Here is an 18,269-nt window from a genome sequence, read left to right as displayed (position 1 = left end):
ATTATAAAACTTTTAAAGAAAACTGTGACAACTGACGTTCACCGTCACACATCATCGTCACGTCACTTCGATCAATGAAAACTGACAGCTGACGGCGCTCTGTTTCGTGTCCTGATTTTTCTCTAAGAAAAATAAATAAAATAATAAATAAATGCTGCTTGCATAGTGAAATAATCAATGGCATACATTATACGCTAAGTTAAAAGATTTTTATCATCAAACATGGATGAAGAGGAGAAGAACTCTATTATACAAAGTCTTAATTTAAGAATAGGTGGCGATATTAATGATTTAGCAAGTGCTGTAGAATTACAAGCAGAATTAGCGGTCAAGCGAGATCAACTTCAAAATAGCGTAAGTTTTTTAATCACTTATTAAACAGGCAAAGATGTATAAATTACTGACCAGCTTGAGTCCTGCCAAACGGCCCATTAGCACCTATGGTTAACCAGTTGAACCAACTTCTTGAATCTGCTGGTTCTATTTGAATATTTTATTAGTATTACATAGCCCATTATTGCAGTAGACCCCACAGGACCAAGTGCACTACAAGAGAAACCCAGTTATCATTATGAAAAATAAACATTCATTTTTTTTTTTTTTCTTTAACTTATTTTACAACAACTTTATTTCTTTATTCAGTTAAATGTAGCCAACAATGAAGTGCCAACGAAACTATCCGCAGCTTTGAAGAAGGCAGAATTAAATTCCAATCAAATAGACAAGTTGAAGAGTCGCAGTGATGACTTAAAGAAGAAGGTTGAAGCCTTTCTGAACAAAACTGAGCCTTTGAGATCTGAGATTGATAAGAGGTTTGCAGCTATCAATAAGCTGGAAGAGGTCTTAGTTTACTTAAGATCGTTTGAGAAAATTGATGAGCTGAGGTAAGATAAGTTATTACTTTATTTTTTACCCACTGAAAGGGAACCCTCAAGTCTTTTTTACCTTTTTCCAAGTTGGTGCATACAAAATCTACAGCACAAAATAGCATGTAGACAGGTAGAGATATCTTTTGAGAGTGATATTTGTATGCATAAATAAATAAATAATATTTGTGTACGAGTTGTCTAAGTTTAAGAACCTTATTTGAGACTGAAGCTTCTCAATGAGATCTATGATAGTAATTATTCTGTATTTTGAATGTAGACTCCACAGTGCTGTTGATACTTCAATATTGTTTCAAAATCTGGAAACCTTTTGCAATAGTCATTAATATTTCTTAATTCATACATTTCAGCCGCCAAATGAAACAAACTAATGATGATGAACAAATGGTGTTACTGTACAGTGAGCTCAGGAAGATGTGCACCATGTACCAAAAGGGACATAGAGCCAGTTATGTTAAGGAGTACACACATTATTGGCATAATGTTCTCAAAGATAAACTCACTAAGTAAGTGGCGGACTTTATGGTAAATTTTTTCCTTTGTGTATGATTTAGTTACTTGGCTGTATTTACTTTACCACAGAGGGAAATGAAATGAAATGAAATATGTTTCCTCTAATTACGCCTCCCTTTGCACTTGCTGATGGCATTATCTATCCTCTTATGAACTTTCTTATTTACTTATGTTGAATATTCAGCCATATCATATGATTGTGGCCACAACCTTTTTAAAGCAGCAAGATGCCCTTTTCATTAATTGATTACCATTCATATTTTTTGTTAATATTCCAGACATTACGAAGATGTACTAAAGCAGCTGAAATGGCCATTCTCGGCTCCAGCAGATGCCTCCCCAATACCTAAAGAGGTGATGGTGAAGTTCAACAGTCTCACTAAATATCTATTTCTCATTGAAGAACCTGAGGATCTAGTCAACAGTAATGTGACAGATGAATTGGGACAAGGTAAGTCAACCTCTTTGGTTTATGACAGTGTCAAGTTGTCATTTTTTTGTATCTATACTCATTTCTGTTATTATGAAATTGATAAATTAAGTAGGTTTATTATCATACTATTGATCTACTAATAGACCTGTCAGTTAATTTCAAAATAATCTAATAAAATTGGGCAACTGATCAAGATTTTCTAGTTTCACTTAGTTCCTTTCCTTTAAAAAACTAACTAAATAATTATTGTAAATATGTATACATACTTTCAATTCACTTAAGTTATATTCTACTTATTTATTCTTAACAGAGAAAGGTCCATGCCTGCCAGTGAGAGTGCTACTACGTCCTCTTAAAAAGAGGTTCCAATTTCATTTCACGGGTTCACGTCAAACGGCCCGTATCGATAGACCGGAGTGGTTCCTTACACAAACCCTTACTTGGATCAAACACCATCAAGTTTTTGTCCAATCTCATGTTCAACCGATTGCTGATAAATTGGAATTAAAGCATGTTAAGGCAGCGGTATGTGTTTGTTTTTTTCTAAAGCTTCTATTGTTAGCACGGTTAACCTATTGTGGACTTTATTTTCATTGAAACAGTGTCTAAAATCAAATAACACAACTGAGTGTAGCGCATAAAAGTTGATTGGGTGTTAGTAGTAGTAGGGTGTTATTTGATTTTAGGCTCTATGTCAATCAAGACAATGTCGATAATAATTTGACAGTGAAAATCGCTCTGTGCTGGCTTCTGCATTTGGGCGCTGCGATTCCTTTTTTAAATATTTGAATAACGAACTTTTCAGGATGAATTCAATGCTGGTCTCATAGCACTGGCAGCCGAGAGATTGCATACTGTCCTTGCATTATACCATACACAAAGTGCTAAGGGAGAAATAGTCGATGTCGACGCGGCTTTCGCTCATGCCGTAGATGAAACCCTAGGCTTCCAAAGGGAATTAGTTGAGATTACTGGCAAAGATATTAATAGTGTACTGTCTGTATTGACGAAGGCGGAAACCTTTGTGAGATGGCAGACTGTGGAAAAGAAATGTAAGTATTTTCAGTTTTCATAAAAGTATGTTTTATTTGATTAACCCCATTTCTCAATCTTTTTTTTCACGATAAATATTGAATTACGTTACCAACCAAGGCATATAGCGTAGATTGTTTTTTCTCATATTTCATATTGACTAAATATTGTAGGTCTTATTTTGACGGACATAAAGTCCAAAATCGAATTACCTACGCTCCTGTAAGATGATGAGTATCGAAGAGATGTGTAAGGCGATCGCTCTACAATATCTCTATGGCCCACAATATGTACATTTCATCAAAACTGAAGGATTTATTATTTCTAAGTTTCATTCTGTGAGTCAATCTGCATCAAGTAAAACACCAGTAACTATTATTTATTTTCTTCTCCTAACAGACGCCTTAGCAAAAATGGACGAGAGTCTAGAATGTTCTCAGTGGAGCGAGGGGGTAGGCGCGGGGGCAGGGGCTGCGACTGGATCTGCGTTGTGGATACCACGTGCAGCTGACTGGTTCGTTACGTTGCTGAGGACTATTGAGGACCGATATGCGTTGTTGCCGCAGCCGGGCCACAGGTAAGACGGTATTTTAAAGTACATATTTTAATTGGAAATTTAATATTTGTATTTTTGTTTATTTAATTGAAAGATAAAGAAGGAGTTCAAGAAAGTTATTTTACGTGTACCTAAAGATAATTAATATTTGCGCAAAACAAAAACTGGGTCTTTATCATTATCAGCAGATCAAACTGACACTTGATCTATGCATTTTATTTCCTGTTATTAATATCGTGAAATCGCGTTCTTGTTACATTCACACAATCCTTCAGTACACTTCATGACCTTATAGATTATTTCCCTTCATATTACAGACTACAATTCTTAGAACTTCAACTAGAGCTAGTAGAAGAATGGCGTATCCGTCTCACACAGCTACTGAGCGCGGCCATAGACTCGTTACATGTGGACTCCTTTCTATCGCCCGATACGGGATCTCATCCGTTGACAGCTGTCATTAATGCCGCTCATCATACAAGGACTGTTTTGTTGCAGTGGGCGCATTCTTTGGTAAGTTAAGAATATTAAGTCTCGTATTTTAGGTGCTATTGTGAGCAGCTTTATATGAAGTTTAAAATTGTTGTCATTTTATGTCGATTCAAAATTATATGCTTTAGGTTATTTTTACTATGAGCTAGATGCATAAAAGTTCCAAAAATATGTTAAATTAATTTGTAAACTCGATAACGTTTCAAAACTTTCCATTACTGCTCCGCATTTCTAATATAATATTCTTAAAATCGATTAAAATCATAGTAAAAGCAATGCATCCTCCTTATCATCTGTGTTGTCTATGTCCAGCACTACCTACAACTACATTACTACCGGCGTCAGTTCCACAATTTCACACAACAACAGCATCAGGACGATGAGTTCAGTGACACCACATCTGACACAGACTATACAGATTCTGATGAAATGCCTTGCAAGAGGAATAAAGGTAAGTAACCTCTATATTAATAAATAGGCTCAATATTTGTTAGAAACTTTTTTGTAGGCAATAATTACCTTGGCTATGGCAATGAAGTAGATAACAGTGATACCTAATCCTTTATTGAAAAGTAAGTTTCAGTTTTTCTACAATCAACCATGCACAAATATTGTGTCATGTCTATTGAGTTATAAAACTCAACAGATAAAAACTTCCATTTACAGTTACTAATACTACTCTAGCTAGTGGCAATATGCCGACCTTCTAACTAAGTGAACATAACTATTATAAATTGACTTTTGTTCAATAAATATATTCATTAAAGTATTTTTTCAGAAATAACTGCAGAAGCGTTATCGCTAATGGAAGTGGAACTACGAGCCAAGAACTTGGCGCTCAGTGAAATGTCCAGGCATAGTTCAATGGTCCCAGATTTGAACCAATACGATGTGGTGAGTATTTAGAAAGAATAATCTCTATTATTCAGTATTTCTACTTTCATGCCAGAGGTGCTAGAGTCGATGTGATGTTTTGTTGTCATACAGTGTTTACTTATGTAAGCTACTGTACTTGTCAGAAAAAGTTTTCTATCAACAGAAGTTTTTGTTCTTAAATCTTAACTGTAAACAGTGATGTAAAACAACAAATACATATTTTTATTTAAAACATATTTTATTTATATTTGCCTTTTTGTTCATAGACATCACCAATAGTAAACCTAGCAGTAACAGAACCTCTTACTGGCGAAGATGAGGCAGAGGAAGCGGGGGTGTTTGCTGAAGCACCCGCGTTGCTCGCTCGCCTTAGAGACAGCGGCCTTGCGTCCCTGGCCGAACATATACTGCTAGAGTTTAAGGCGGGCTTGAAAGACTATAAGAGACAGAAGTAAGTGTATAAGGAACTATTTTCTCGTTGCTTGGTGAAGTTAGCAAATATCGATCCTTAAGGGGTGATGAAGAAGCAGGAATGTTCGTGGAAGCACCGACAAACGACAGAACACAGCGTCTAATAAGCGTCGGTGTGGCCATTTATGTACGTCTCAGAATGAACATAAGCGTTACATTATTAAAATAAGAATGAATTTACTATGTTAAGTTTCAAATCTGCAATACTAGGATTTGTCCATTAATCGCTTATTCGTATAGTTACTGGCATAAATCTTGAGCTCTGATCTTCACCTACGCAGAAGTAGGTAATTTATTGGGTCCCTTTTGTGGTATGAATTGAGGCGCGGGGGCGGGCTAAAGCGGTGATTGGCCCGCAGTGCATCGCGTCATAGCCGTCACTCGGGATTGGTTCTTTGCTAATAAATCACTTCTAGCGCAGATGTAGGTCATCAGAGCTCAAGATTCGCGCCGATAACTATACTATAAAATCTCCTATATTCTAAAAACTTTTATAAAACCACGTACATCCATAACCAGAAAGTACTTGACAACTTTATTTCACCGAACCCAGATGGCACGGCCTGTTAATCGTAGAAGAAATGGCACTAAGCGTATCGGGCTCCCTCTGCCGGCCGCTCGCGGCGTTGTGTGCGCGACTGTCCGTGGCGGCACAACGTCTAGCGCCTACACTTACTACGAGACTGCGGGCGCATCTCGCTGATATTGTTGATCAGTATATTTTTGAGGTAAGCCGGTTGTTTGAAAAGTTCTGACCGCATGAAGTGGAGAGGCTTCTCTCTTATATACTTTCCCTATTTGCTCACGTATGTACTGCTCCTACTTGCCCTTTACATCCTTATATGCACTGCCTTATATGTTCTGCTATATACTACTATTTTGTATTTCCTTGCGTACTCTTTTGTCCCTTAAGAACGTTCTTTTGTGTGTTCCCCTTGTGTACTACCTTGTGTATAAATTCCCTTTTGTATATATTTATCCCTCATACATGTACGTACTTGAATTTAATGCATTTTTAACCATATCCAATTGAAGTACCCACAACCTTTTTTGAGACCTGGATCTGACCCTGGTTTCCATCTTCCTTAAATCATCTACGCGCCGCTTTGTGTCTTAAGACACTTGAAAACTTGACATAAATGATTTTCATTATTTTCGTAGGAGATAGTGCTCGAGAGCTGGTTCAACACGGGCGGTACGATGCAGTTCACGCACGACGTCAAACGTAACCTCGTACCTGCGTTTGCTCCACCGAACAAAATTGCAACGCAAGTCTACCAGTTACCCAGGTCAGTGATATTTCTAGAACTGTCAAATTTATATAAACTCTTTTGCAAAAAAAGCGGGCACCTATGTGAAATCTTGGTTTTATGAACTTTAGGTATGTTTCAAAGGGTTTTAATGATTGGAATATGTTGCTAGCATCAAAAGGGGTAGCCAAGCATGCGTAAGAGTATATTCTAAATTTGAATTTCGGAGAATTGCTAAGATAGTGGTATATCCTTGTTCTAGACTAATTCTTAGCAGAAAGTTTGTTGGTGTTTTGAAAAGTTTTTGATATGATTTTCAGAAAACTGATAATGCAGTTTTAATAAGTGATTGTTCTACACTTCTCTTACATCAAAACATTTTTGAAAAACTATGCATATTTGGTAACATTTTCACCTATACCAAATGGTCCATACTGATGATTGATGGCAATGTTACGAGTTTCGATATTTTTGAGCAAACCGTTTTACTGTTTTGATATTGTACTCGCGTGTTTTAAAATATCCTTTTTTTAATAAATAAACATGATTTAGATTTGTATCAGTACTTTGGGCTGCGACAAAACCAATTTTAAGTTGGGAGTACCGATCACAACTCGACTCCTATCAGATTTTGACATTTTGAAAAGATCTTTACAGAATGCAAAATACAGAAATTATCGCATAGACTATGAACACGAGACTTTTAGGTTTCATAATCACAATTTTTTATCCAAGGTCGACTCTTGGGAAACTCCGTAGACCTCTGAACTTCTATGAGACTGAGCGTTCAAATAGCGGGTTTTCATTCCACTTACATTTTATTCAATAAACCTGTCTGCACTGAGGTTTTCTGGTATTTACAGCACTGTCCAGATTAAATCATAACAATATTGTACTACCTGATAATTTCTGAAGAAACATACGTATGACCAATAATTTTGAATGTATGACTCCCTTTCAGCCAAATGATCGTTTAGTGAATCGACACCAATGGCGTTATCGAGAGCTTCTACGTGGCAATAATTTAACTTTTTGAATAGCTTTAACCCTTCTCATTATTTTTCATATTGTTATTTTTGCATTTATGGCCAAATTTGGTATTTTTTAAATGTCAAAGTGTAAAAGGAGACGTGTTGTGATCGGTACTCCCAACTTAAAATTGGATTTTTCGCAGTCCAAAGTACTGATACACTTCGCAATCATGTCTATTTATAAAAAAAGGATATTTTAAAACACTCGAGTACAATATCAAAACAGTAAAACGGTTTACTCAAAAATATCGAAACTCGTAACATTGCCATCAATCATCAGTATGGACCATTTGGTATAGGCGAAAATGTTACCAAATATGCATAGTTTTTCAAAAATGTTTTGATGTAAGAGAAGGGTAGAACAACCACTTATTAAAACTGCATTATCAGTTTTCTGAAAATCATATCAAAAACTTTTCAAAACACCAACAAACTTTCTGCTAAGAATTAGTCTAGAACAAGGATATACCACTATCTTAGCAATTCTCCGAAATTCAAATTTAGAATACACTCTTACGCATGCTTGGCTACCCCTTTTGATGCTAGCAACATATTCCAATCATTAAAACCCTTTGAAACATACCTAAAGTTCATAAAACCAAGATTTCGCATAAGTGCCCGTTTTTTTTGCAAAAGAGTGTAGATGGAATGTTTTATAGAGGCTCGACTAGAACTCAATAAAGGTACGTAATGGTCTTCAAGTAGACAGAAATCAAAAATACTCACCTTTCCTTTAGTCGATTGCAAAACTTTACAACATTCTGGACTTCTGCTCTAATTTTACTTCATTCACTATCAAAACAAAAAAAAAAGAAATGAAAATTGTTACATAAGATGTTTTCTTTAAAACAGGCTCCTAGAAGCGTGTAAACTCTTGAACATGGATTACGACGACGCCCGCCGTCTCCGCGCTCTCTTAACAAAACAGCCCGCTGCCGCCGCAGAACTTCTAGAACATCATTCCATTCGTTATATACAAACAGCTCAGGCCCTCCAAATTCTTAACCAGAGGACTGACCTCAGTGACGCAACCAGTCCCTCGTCTGTCATGGAGTTGTTCTGAAACTTCGAAGGAGGAGGCGTCTAAGCAACTTGCTAATATTGGGGTGGATCGAAATGGCCGCCTTGTGGTGTCGTGTAACTTTTAAGTGCGACTCTCGGTTAGATGTGGCAGTGAATTTAATTTAGGTTAGCCAATAGGTAATCTTTAGTATAGCTTGGCATTTCAAATGATAAACGCAATCTTTCAGACGAATATTGTTCAAAAAGTCTGAAGTTACCTCAAGTCAGCGGAGGGATTTCTTTTATGCATTCCAAGTAAACTTGAACGATAAAAATCGTGTAGAATCCCGGTATTAGACAAGCCCGCATTACACCTCATAAAATATTCATGTTGCAAACCAGAGATCGAACTTGATAGTTACACGGCATCCATCTTTCAAATTCCTATTTGAATCCATTAATTTGCATATCTTTTAGCGGTCATAAAATTGTGCTCATGTGTTGAATAACTAACCCTCTTCCTCAAACGTTAGAAGGAATTTAAAATATCGAAATCCTGTGATCTTAAATATATTTGCTAATATATTTATTTAAACATCATTGCATGTGGAATATTGATCGGAACGCGGTAACAATGTGAAGGTTGCAGGTATTTAGTACTCGATGGACTAGCCAATATTCCGCGTCGCATGATTCTAAAACCACTTACATTATAACAATCATATTTTGTACGCACGTAGACTTTTTTACTTGGTAGGAAGTTAAGTCGACGGCTATGCCATTTTCAGGACAATTAAGCAAGCGTAACATAAAAAATAAAATTTTCATGTCACTAATTAACTGACTATTAACTACTACGACACTAATTAATTCTGGACTAAGATAGGGTAGTCATGGACTGGATAGTAACTTCAGACGCGATCATTTAGTACCAAAATCATGCTTCTTCGACGCTCTAAACATTTTTATAATTGAAGTAGTAATTGTTTCGACGGCATTATCTAGTGGCAAGTTGATTTAGCAAGAATAGCCTCCTCCTCATAGATTATTATTATTATTCTGTATAAATAATTGTGTATTTCTGTATCCACATTTCAATGGCATATATCTTTTTAGGATAAAAGTTTCTAGAATTTTCCAAAAATAGTCATTATTGCTCGTATGTTAATTATTGCATTTATTAGTTACTATTAATGTGATAGATCAATGAGAATTCAATTTATTTGATCGTGCGACTTTTTTTAAGATTACATATTTTTTACCATTGTAATATATTTATTTTGGAAGCCGACCCCAACATAGTTTGGGAAAAAGGCTCGGAGGATGATGTAATATATTTATTTTATTAATTGTAAAATAGTAGAGAAACTTGCCTTGGTGTAAATATTATTTATTTACTTCAATTGTTCTTCCTACATTTTCGTTTAAATACATTTTTGACAGTACAACTTTTATATTGTGTTTCAGTTTGTTGTTACGACTCATGAAATTAATATTTATTGGCGAATCATAATATGTACCTATAATGTAGTTGCAAGCTAATTACGCCCCTGCTTGCTTAAAACACTACTGCACTTTCTACAACTCATTTCTACTGTAAATCAAGCCTTAATTTAGGTTTTTTAGGAATTATCATTCATGTAAATCTGTTGTCAAATAACTTTGCCCCGCTGAAGTCTGCTATTTAATTTCTTGCGCATACGCAGTTGTGTTTTCTTCGTGACTGCTGCGCAGTCTCTTGTAGTCAACTTCGGCGGGGTGAAAAGAATATGAAAAGTCTAGTTGCAAACCTTTCATGTGGCAACATCGATCTATGTACATTTTAGAATTTAAAAAGATTTGTATGTAGTAACTAATCTAACAATCTTGCCAAATTCCTCTTAAAATCAGTAGAACTTTTTAAACCGACATTCAAAATTTTTATTTTAAATAAATATGTGTTCTTTGCAGCTCTTTGCATAATGTATAAGTTCTTTTATAATGTCATATCATACATAAGATAGAAATTCAGTATCTTCTTTAAGAATAAAAAATCCTTTTAATAGTTAACAAGTACATACAAATAATCACATTTATTCCCATAGTTTAGGTGTTTCATGCCCATTCATTCATTCATTATGGTTTTAAGGGTCATATTTTTCCAATTATATCATCAGTACATAGGCAGGGGTTAGGTGTCAGAACTAATCCGATTACGTACCTTATTACAAAAAGGGGCCTAAAAAAGTACCAGGCTTAGTACTAGGTTTAGAGCATTTCATTGTTCCAGACAAAGGTTTATACCCGATACCAAAGCCGGAACTTGTTTGGGGACTACTATTTATAATGAGGTAGTAAGAGTTGTACGCAAAAACCCATGTGTGGTGAAAGAAAGGGGATGTCAGTATAAATGGCCCTAATTTATGTATATTTTGTCTGTAGATAAATGTGTTGAGAACACAAACTGAGTCTGATAAGTGTAAGTAGCTGTTTCTATTTCAAGTGTATGCATGCATTTTATTTGATGAATTGTAATATCGTATGAAATAAATTAATATATTCATGTTTTTTCAAAGTTTTTATTTTAACAAAATTCAAGAATATTGTACAAAATAACTTACGAACTACTATCTCAGATAGTTTAAACAAGTAATGGGGTTACCATTCTTAGTCTTAGTATAACGTTTACGAAAATTATTAAAACTAACATAAAGCCTGCATACAGATCTCTTAAATGGCACAAAATGCACCCTGAAATCAAATGCAATAGGGAGACCAGGGATTATATGAAAGTTAAAAATAGACATAATTGGAAAATCTCACTCTAAGCAAACTTAAAACTACATATTATGCAATTTTAAGGATTCTGTAGCGTCATGGATAGTGCATTCCGATATCATGTAGAATAATAATGTAATTTCGTGACCTTTCGTATTTTCCCTGTAAACCCAGATTTGTTCACAGCCTTTCTTGCAAAATATTCCTTTGCTCAAAAATACGTGAACAAAATAATTTGTCAGTGCATTTCATCGTCAAATAAATATTTTTCACAAATATTTACAAATAGGCAATCAGTATTCTTCAGACAATGATAATACTTTGTATGACTACTTAGAAACTAAAGTACAGTCATCAACAAGATAATAATACTTGTAATAAATATTGAATTTAATATTAGACTTAAACTAATTTCTCCATATTCTAAGATTGAAAATTATTAAAAAAATAATTACAAAATAATAATAATATCTATAACGGGATTATTAATTATTATTACTATCACATAGCACTGGCTGTGGATTCAGAGAATCGCCTATTATTATGATTTAATGAATTTCATTTGAAACTTTTACAGTTTGTACTATAAATTATTTTCACTCACATTTACTCATGCAATATAATAAAATTGTCTCGAGTCAACTGCATAACGCCATATAACGGATGAACTAAGTACGTTTATTATAAACTGTCTAAAGCAGTGCGATGAACTATTTCAGTTTTCATTTATTAGGCACTGCATCTTATTAGTTACTTATTAATATTTTATTTACACTTTCTTCCGGAACATTAACGACAGGAAAACGAACTGAACTTCACTTCGCATCGAAATGTTCCTCTTTTCGTGATTTGAACCAGTTTTTTTAATATACTGGTCTACAACTTAATCTCGGCATTGATGGTTTGGATTGTTCCCGCCTCGGCCTCGCGTTGCTTCCTCGGGTCTTGCGTGGTGGTGTTCCACCATTGTTCGTCACCAGACGCCCAGGCAACGAACACTAAGTTCGTTAAAACGAACACTGCTAGAGCTATCCAGAAGACTAGCCGCCATTGTACTAGCGTGCTCTGAAAAGATAACAATAAATCAGTTTAGAACATAAATTAGGAGGTAAGTGGTTTGTCTACGTAAGCACCATTAAAATTCTTTAACACATAACAAAAGTGTGTCAACTGTCTTAAAATTATGGAATGCAATAAAACTAAAGTGTGCCGATTTCCATAATGGTCAAAGTCTCTTTGTTGCCAAAACTGATCCCAAGGACTCGCGATTGATTTGCTAAAGCAACCTTGTGTTGGTACATAATAATACGCAATTGGTTCCGGCACCTACTTTGGATACAGAGATATTAAAAAGAATGTTTCTTTTGGTACTTACATCAGGAGTCAGCAATCCAACTAGGTAAGGTGCAATGATGCCGGTAATGGCACCAATCCCATTCACAATCGCCATGATTGTTGCAGCGTATTTCCCGCTCAGGTCCAGAGCATTGACTTTCATGCCAGGGTAGAAAGCTCCCATCAGACCCATGGATGCCGTGAATAGGATGACGACGGCATCAGTGTTGCAGCCGGAGTACGATGCCAGGATCATGCAAATGCCAGGGCCGATAGAAGCTGTGGAATAAGTTTTTTGTAAGTGCATGGTTTCTTTATGTTTACAGCTTTATAAAGCAGTAGTCATTTTATGAAGGAGAGTTGTAAATGAAAGTAAGTGAATAGCTTTATACCTACACGGTAACTGCGTATTTAAACTTTGAAATAGCTTTTGCTTTTATGTGATAACTATAAAACAGCCACTACCTAACATTGCGAAATCTTACTCAACTATCATAAAACCGTGCAAACAATTTTACCAAATTAAATAGCAAGCCTCTTATGGTGTTCAATTAGCATGTAGTACATAAGTATTACATACCGATAGTAGTGAAAGTCTTTCTAGCGTTGGTGACAGTTAGCCAGTTTCTCTTGACAATCTTGTCGCAAATCCAGCCGAAAGCGATGGAGCTCAGCCACATGACTGCGTAAGGCAAGGCAGCAAGCGTGCCTGTCCGATGTATGTCGAACTTGAGCACCCCTGTCATGTACTTGGGGAGGTCCGTCACCATCGTAAAGTAGCCGTAGTCGTGACCAATCTGTTGACAAAAACAAATAGTGTTAGTATTTACCACCTAGCAGTTATTTGTCCGAAACAACACGTATGCAAGGTTGATCTTTACAGCCGAACTCTGACAAACATGGTACCGCTCGAGGAAAATAAATAAGCCAATATCAGCTCAACATTAGGGTCTTATCACAACATTATCTTAGGCCACACAGCACAATGAACCAGCTGTTTCAAAGCAGACGTAATCCGAATGCCTGTGAACACCATATCCGGTTAACAATAAGCTTTTAACGATCCGAATTTTGTGTTGTTCTTGCTTAACACACAATAAGCAGTTATGCTAAGCTGATGAGCTTAATGACTTGATGATCTAGTCATACAATCCTTTTACTAAGTGCCCGTACCTTATTTGTTTTTAAATTAGGCAGAATAGCGTCAAGCTAGGTGTGTTTGTGTTAGAGCACGTGTGTCTTAATTTTACTGATTGTAGTTTCATCGAAATATCACCACTTTTCTGGCAAAAAAAAATCTTATGATGACCCTGCCCTGCCCGTACAAATTAAATGGATATTCAAAGAAAAAATAAGATGAAATGCATAAGATTTCTGACTGTCTACTGGATTTCATATAGCGGAAAATTAATAATTATATGTTAAAGCAAGTTAAGTGATGTACAAATAAATCTTACATGTACGGGTTGTTAAATTAACTTGCATAGCGCTAACCGCAGAGTTGCCCAGAGAGTGTCAGGCACGCTCGGCTTAAGAACCATTACCGATACTCGATATCTTAAATCAAGACTAGACTACTAGCTTCCCGTATATCTGATAGGTACCTAGTAAGTACCCACCATAACAATCAGAAGTAGGCACAAGAAAAATAGTGTCACTGTAAATTGTTTTAGCACCTCATTAATATGACGATTATCTTGGCTCGTGAGTATGAAGGTAATGTAAATTATCAACTTATTGTTAAACATTGTACGTATGACCTATTTTTTTCATTTTTTCACACATATTGTAAGGCCTGCATGGGTCAAGCCTTCAATAAATATTATAAATAAGCATACGCATTATACATTATATAGGTACCTATCTATGTAGTACCTTAAAAATATGCTAACATATGTAAACTTGTAGAAAATAATTTTGTTTTACCCTAAGGTGCGTTCCTTTGCTTTTTTTTGTATAACGTAATTTGTATAACGCTCAAAAAGACAGGAGGGCAATATACATAGGACCATTATTCTTCCGTACGGTACTATTTTCCTTCGCTTGGCTGCTCTGGAATTCATTTTATGCCTAATATTTTACTTCGAGCAACCTCCAAATTCGGTAAGTAGCGACCTCAACGGCATACTGATGAATTGTGACGCGATGCTAATACTAATGCACAACTTAGTTCCTGAACGTCTGAGATTTAGGAAATAGCAACCAAGGTTGGAGAGATTAGTATTTATAAAGTACCTGTTAATATTGCTACTGAATCAGACGAGAATTGCTAAAGCAAATTATTCAAGGTTCCTGCAGTAACTATGCCGAATGATGAAGTGATAAATCGTAGTATTACTTCAACTAGGCCATCGATATAAAACGATTATACCTACGATATATACGATAGCTTCCCTTGCGTAATTCACCCGGAAACAATTCCTCTTTGCGTTGTAGGTATTACATCTCGATAAAACCTACTTATCGATTGTAAATATCGACCGATACCAATAACACCTATTGAAATCATCGTTATGTGGGAAAGTAGTCGTGCCTACAATACTATACTACATACAATACGTTATTATACTTACTACTATTGCAGGGAAATAGGTATGAGTATAGCGTACCTGAGCGCAGACCAGGGCCCATAGAGGGACTGACATGAAGATGGCCTTCCAAGGAATCGCGGAAGGTAGGCTGCTTCGGTGACTGCCCAGAGCCTCTTCCAAATACTTCTTCTCCTTGTCCGATATAAACGGATGCGAATCGGGGTCATTGTAGCACAGCAACGCCTAAAACATTAAATTGATGGTTAAATAATTTACACACAAAATTAATTCTTATTATATTTATGTAAGTAGGTACGTAGGTACTTCCGATAACTAAACATTGTTTTTTTGAGACGTGAGATTTCAATCTCTTGTGCTACCTAATGTTATTGTTTTTTTTTTATCGATTTCAAATAAAGACTAACACAACCTAGGCAAAATAATAAATTATTTTAAATTCAATCAATCAATAAGGAACCACTTTACAAAAGATATACTGAACTGATACAGTAGGCAAGTAGTTTTTATACAATAAAGCGATATTCATTAAAATGCTAAATATAGCAACATGAATTAATTTACGTTCTTTTTAATACAAGGAGGTAGGTACTGTCTGGTTACAATTACGGTAAAATAAAAAATAAAAGTCGGACTTGCATTGTTCTCTCAATAAATGTTCCAAAGTTCAAAAAACTCACCCAAAGAATGAACCAAAGGATTCCAATGGCACCAAAGAGGTAGAAGACGGATTGCCATTCACCAGTCTCCTTGATAACAAGTCCTGATAGATAAGTTCCAGCAATGTTGCCGATCTGAGCTCCGCCAAAGACTAGAGAACCCATTCTTCCTCTTTCTGATATGGGTGCCCATCGAGCCAGCATTGCGTTTAACGCGGGAAACGTGAAACCCTGAAACATTTGGATATTATGAATGGTTGTAGGAATAATTGAATAGGTATCCTTCTATTTATAGGAAGGCTCTGTTTCATTTATTGAATTGTATTGCCAGAAGTAACACTGTGCAAAAGTTCGTTGTGGGTTTAAAACAGCATTCAAAATATAATTTCAAGGATATTAATAGTTTGGAAAATATGAACATAGAAAGCTTCTTCTGTGCACAATAAAAAATCTTACTCAGCGAGGTGATAAAACTACGTAAACAAATATAGGTCTTTACCTCTCCAAGTCCTTCCAGTACCCTCAAGATAATAAGCCCCGTCGCCCCACCAGCGCTGACGGTCCACGGAGTCAGCAGGGTGAACACAGCTGTACTCAGTACTCCGAAGCCCAAGGAGTACTTTCCTCCGAACCTCTCTGCTATCATCCCACCAGGTAAGTGCGTGACAATGTACCCGTAGTAGAACGCACTGAGGATCATGCCTTGTGTAGCTTCGTCCCAGTTGAAGCCGGTTAGCTCCTGAAAAAATTGGATCTTTTAATTTTTGGAATACATTCTTGTTTGATAACCAGGTCTTGCAGACTTTAAATTTGGCATCCTGCTGAAGCCTCCAGTGGCATATTTTTTAATAAATAAACCAGTGTAGAAAAACGCCGTTACCGAACAATTAAAACATAACCAATTGCGTAATAATTAGGTAAGTATGCATAATTAGAGAACGAAAACATTATAAATCAACTATCTTCACGGTCATTTTGCCGCATAGTATGAATAATTTTATTTGAAACACACACAAATTGCTTTCTAACATAAACGGTATCAAAGCCTGGATTTTTTTGTTGAATTTTCCTTAATATTTTCATAGTATAGATTGATGAATAAAATGACATTCCAGAATCTGATGGAACCATTAACCTTCGAATCTATCGTAGACCACCCCAATTGGACACAATTGTCACAAATTAATTAACAACGTATTGCCTAAGATGAAAACACAATAAAATCAAATGAGGTTTTAACTACTCGATTTACCTAATTTAATATGATTGTATTATGTTATCAATATTATGTCATCGGAGAACATCTTCGGGGGTCTTCATAGTTTTGACAAGATGCGTTTATCGATATAATTCTATTAAGCTAACTCGACTGTTAGCGGGAAACTGAAATATATTTTTTTATATTTATTTTACAAATAAAGTCAACATCAGATAAAAGGCGTGATCTTATCATTCGCGGAAATAAAATACCTCAAAGTAATTTTCTTATGTCCTTGTTTAACTCCGAGAGTTCTTACTTTTTTCAAAATTAATTTATCAGCTTACATTTTTACTAGAAATTAAGATAAAACTACTTACAGTAGGATCAGATCCTTCACCAGGAATTGGTTCTAAATCCGGCGACGAACAAGATCCGTCGTTGCCGGCAGAATGCGCTGGCCGGTGAACCATCTGCGTGATTGCAATGTTGAGGCAGACCCGCATCGTGTACGCGTTGGCCACGGCCAGGAAACCCATGATTGCCATCACCCATCTTTGGGGTATGATAAATACTGGAAATAAAGAAAATTCTTCATAAATATAATATACGATTTATTTAATTAAAATTGACTCGAAATAATCTCTGGATATCGGTATAGATTTACATGCAGAGTAGCTACATAGGTTCAATGCATATAAACTTCATATTCATTGCATACAATCTTTATCTTCATTGCATATAATTTTTAATTGTTTGTAGCGTACTTTAATTTTCTAACCTTGTTACCGTTTTACATACTTAACGATTTTAGGTAGATAACCGACCTACTATAGCTAGAAATAACCTTTGGTTTTTTGTGCAACTCCTTTGAAATTCGTGCGTTTTGATCTATAACCAGACTTAGCAGTTTTATATCAATCACTAAACCTAAATGCATATAAGCACAAAGAACTCTTCAGAGATAATTTCATTGCAATTAATTAACGCCTATAATTAGCTCAATTACTGTTGTTAGTTAAATGCACATCCATTATCTATTATGTTTGTACATTAAAACATGCATATGAGGTTTAAATAATTCTATTTGACCTTGACTTTGTTGCACAACCTGCGTGGCTGATGAGGAGAATGCACTTTAACGATTGTGTAAAAATAAACCGCAATTCAGTAGGTAATATTCTGATTACTCATACATTATTAACACCCTCATAAATTTGGACTTGGC

The 18,269-nt window shown here is 35.7% G+C and overlaps 2 protein-coding genes across 3 annotated transcripts in view; one reads left to right on the top strand and one right to left on the bottom strand.

Moving 5' to 3' along the window:
• Positions 1–58: 58 nt before the first annotated feature.
• Positions 59–11,091, top strand: LOC110377209 (RAD50-interacting protein 1). Its single transcript, XM_064040831.1, has 14 exons — positions 59–354; positions 643–884; positions 1,238–1,393; positions 1,679–1,851; positions 2,144–2,358; positions 2,639–2,885; positions 3,265–3,442; positions 3,739–3,934; positions 4,226–4,364; positions 4,692–4,807; positions 5,056–5,240; positions 5,814–5,988; positions 6,422–6,549; positions 8,394–11,091. The coding sequence occupies exons 1-14, from the start codon at positions 223–225 to the stop codon at positions 8,602–8,604; spliced, it is 2,493 nt and encodes an 830-aa protein (XP_063896901.1). The 5' UTR covers positions 59–222; the 3' UTR covers positions 8,605–11,091.
• The window catches only part of LOC135116537 (putative inorganic phosphate cotransporter), a 33,675-nt gene continuing 26,487 nt past the window's right edge, over positions 11,082–18,269 (bottom strand). For both annotated transcript variants that reach the window (XM_064040832.1, XM_064040836.1), the window contains exons 2-8: positions 17,422–17,615; positions 16,343–16,582; positions 15,865–16,074; positions 15,245–15,409; positions 13,216–13,432; positions 12,676–12,914; positions 11,082–12,365 (exon numbers count right to left, since the gene is read on the bottom strand). In XM_064040832.1, coding sequence (XP_063896902.1) covers positions 12,177–12,365; positions 12,676–12,914; positions 13,216–13,432; positions 15,245–15,409; positions 15,865–16,074; positions 16,343–16,582; positions 17,422–17,615 — 1,454 coding nt within the window. In that variant the 3' untranslated portion in view covers positions 11,082–12,176. The remainder of the gene's footprint in view (positions 12,366–12,675; positions 12,915–13,215; positions 13,433–15,244; positions 15,410–15,864; positions 16,075–16,342; positions 16,583–17,421; positions 17,616–18,269) is intronic.

The sequence above is a fragment of the Helicoverpa armigera genome, chromosome 2 (genome assembly GCF_030705265.1).
Source record: "Helicoverpa armigera isolate CAAS_96S chromosome 2, ASM3070526v1, whole genome shotgun sequence".
Lineage (NCBI taxonomy): Eukaryota > Metazoa > Arthropoda > Insecta > Lepidoptera > Noctuidae > Helicoverpa > Helicoverpa armigera.
Note: the sequence above shows the minus strand (reverse complement) of the source record. Positions and strands in the feature narration are given on the sequence as shown.

What these genes read in the sequence shown, in the direction of transcription:
- LOC110377209 (XM_064040831.1), top strand. Translation starts at nt 223, where the DNA reads ATGGATGAAGAGGAGAAGAACTCTATTATACAAAGTCTTAATTTAAGA. An exon ending in TTGCCGCAGCCGGGCCACAG is followed by an intron (nt 3,443 to 3,738) that starts GTAAGACGGTAT and finishes TTCATATTACAG; the next exon opens with ACTACAATTCTTAGAACTTC. An exon ending in GCCTTGCAAGAGGAATAAAG is followed by an intron (nt 4,365 to 4,691) that starts GTAAGTAACCTC and finishes GTATTTTTTCAG; the next exon opens with AAATAACTGCAGAAGCGTTA.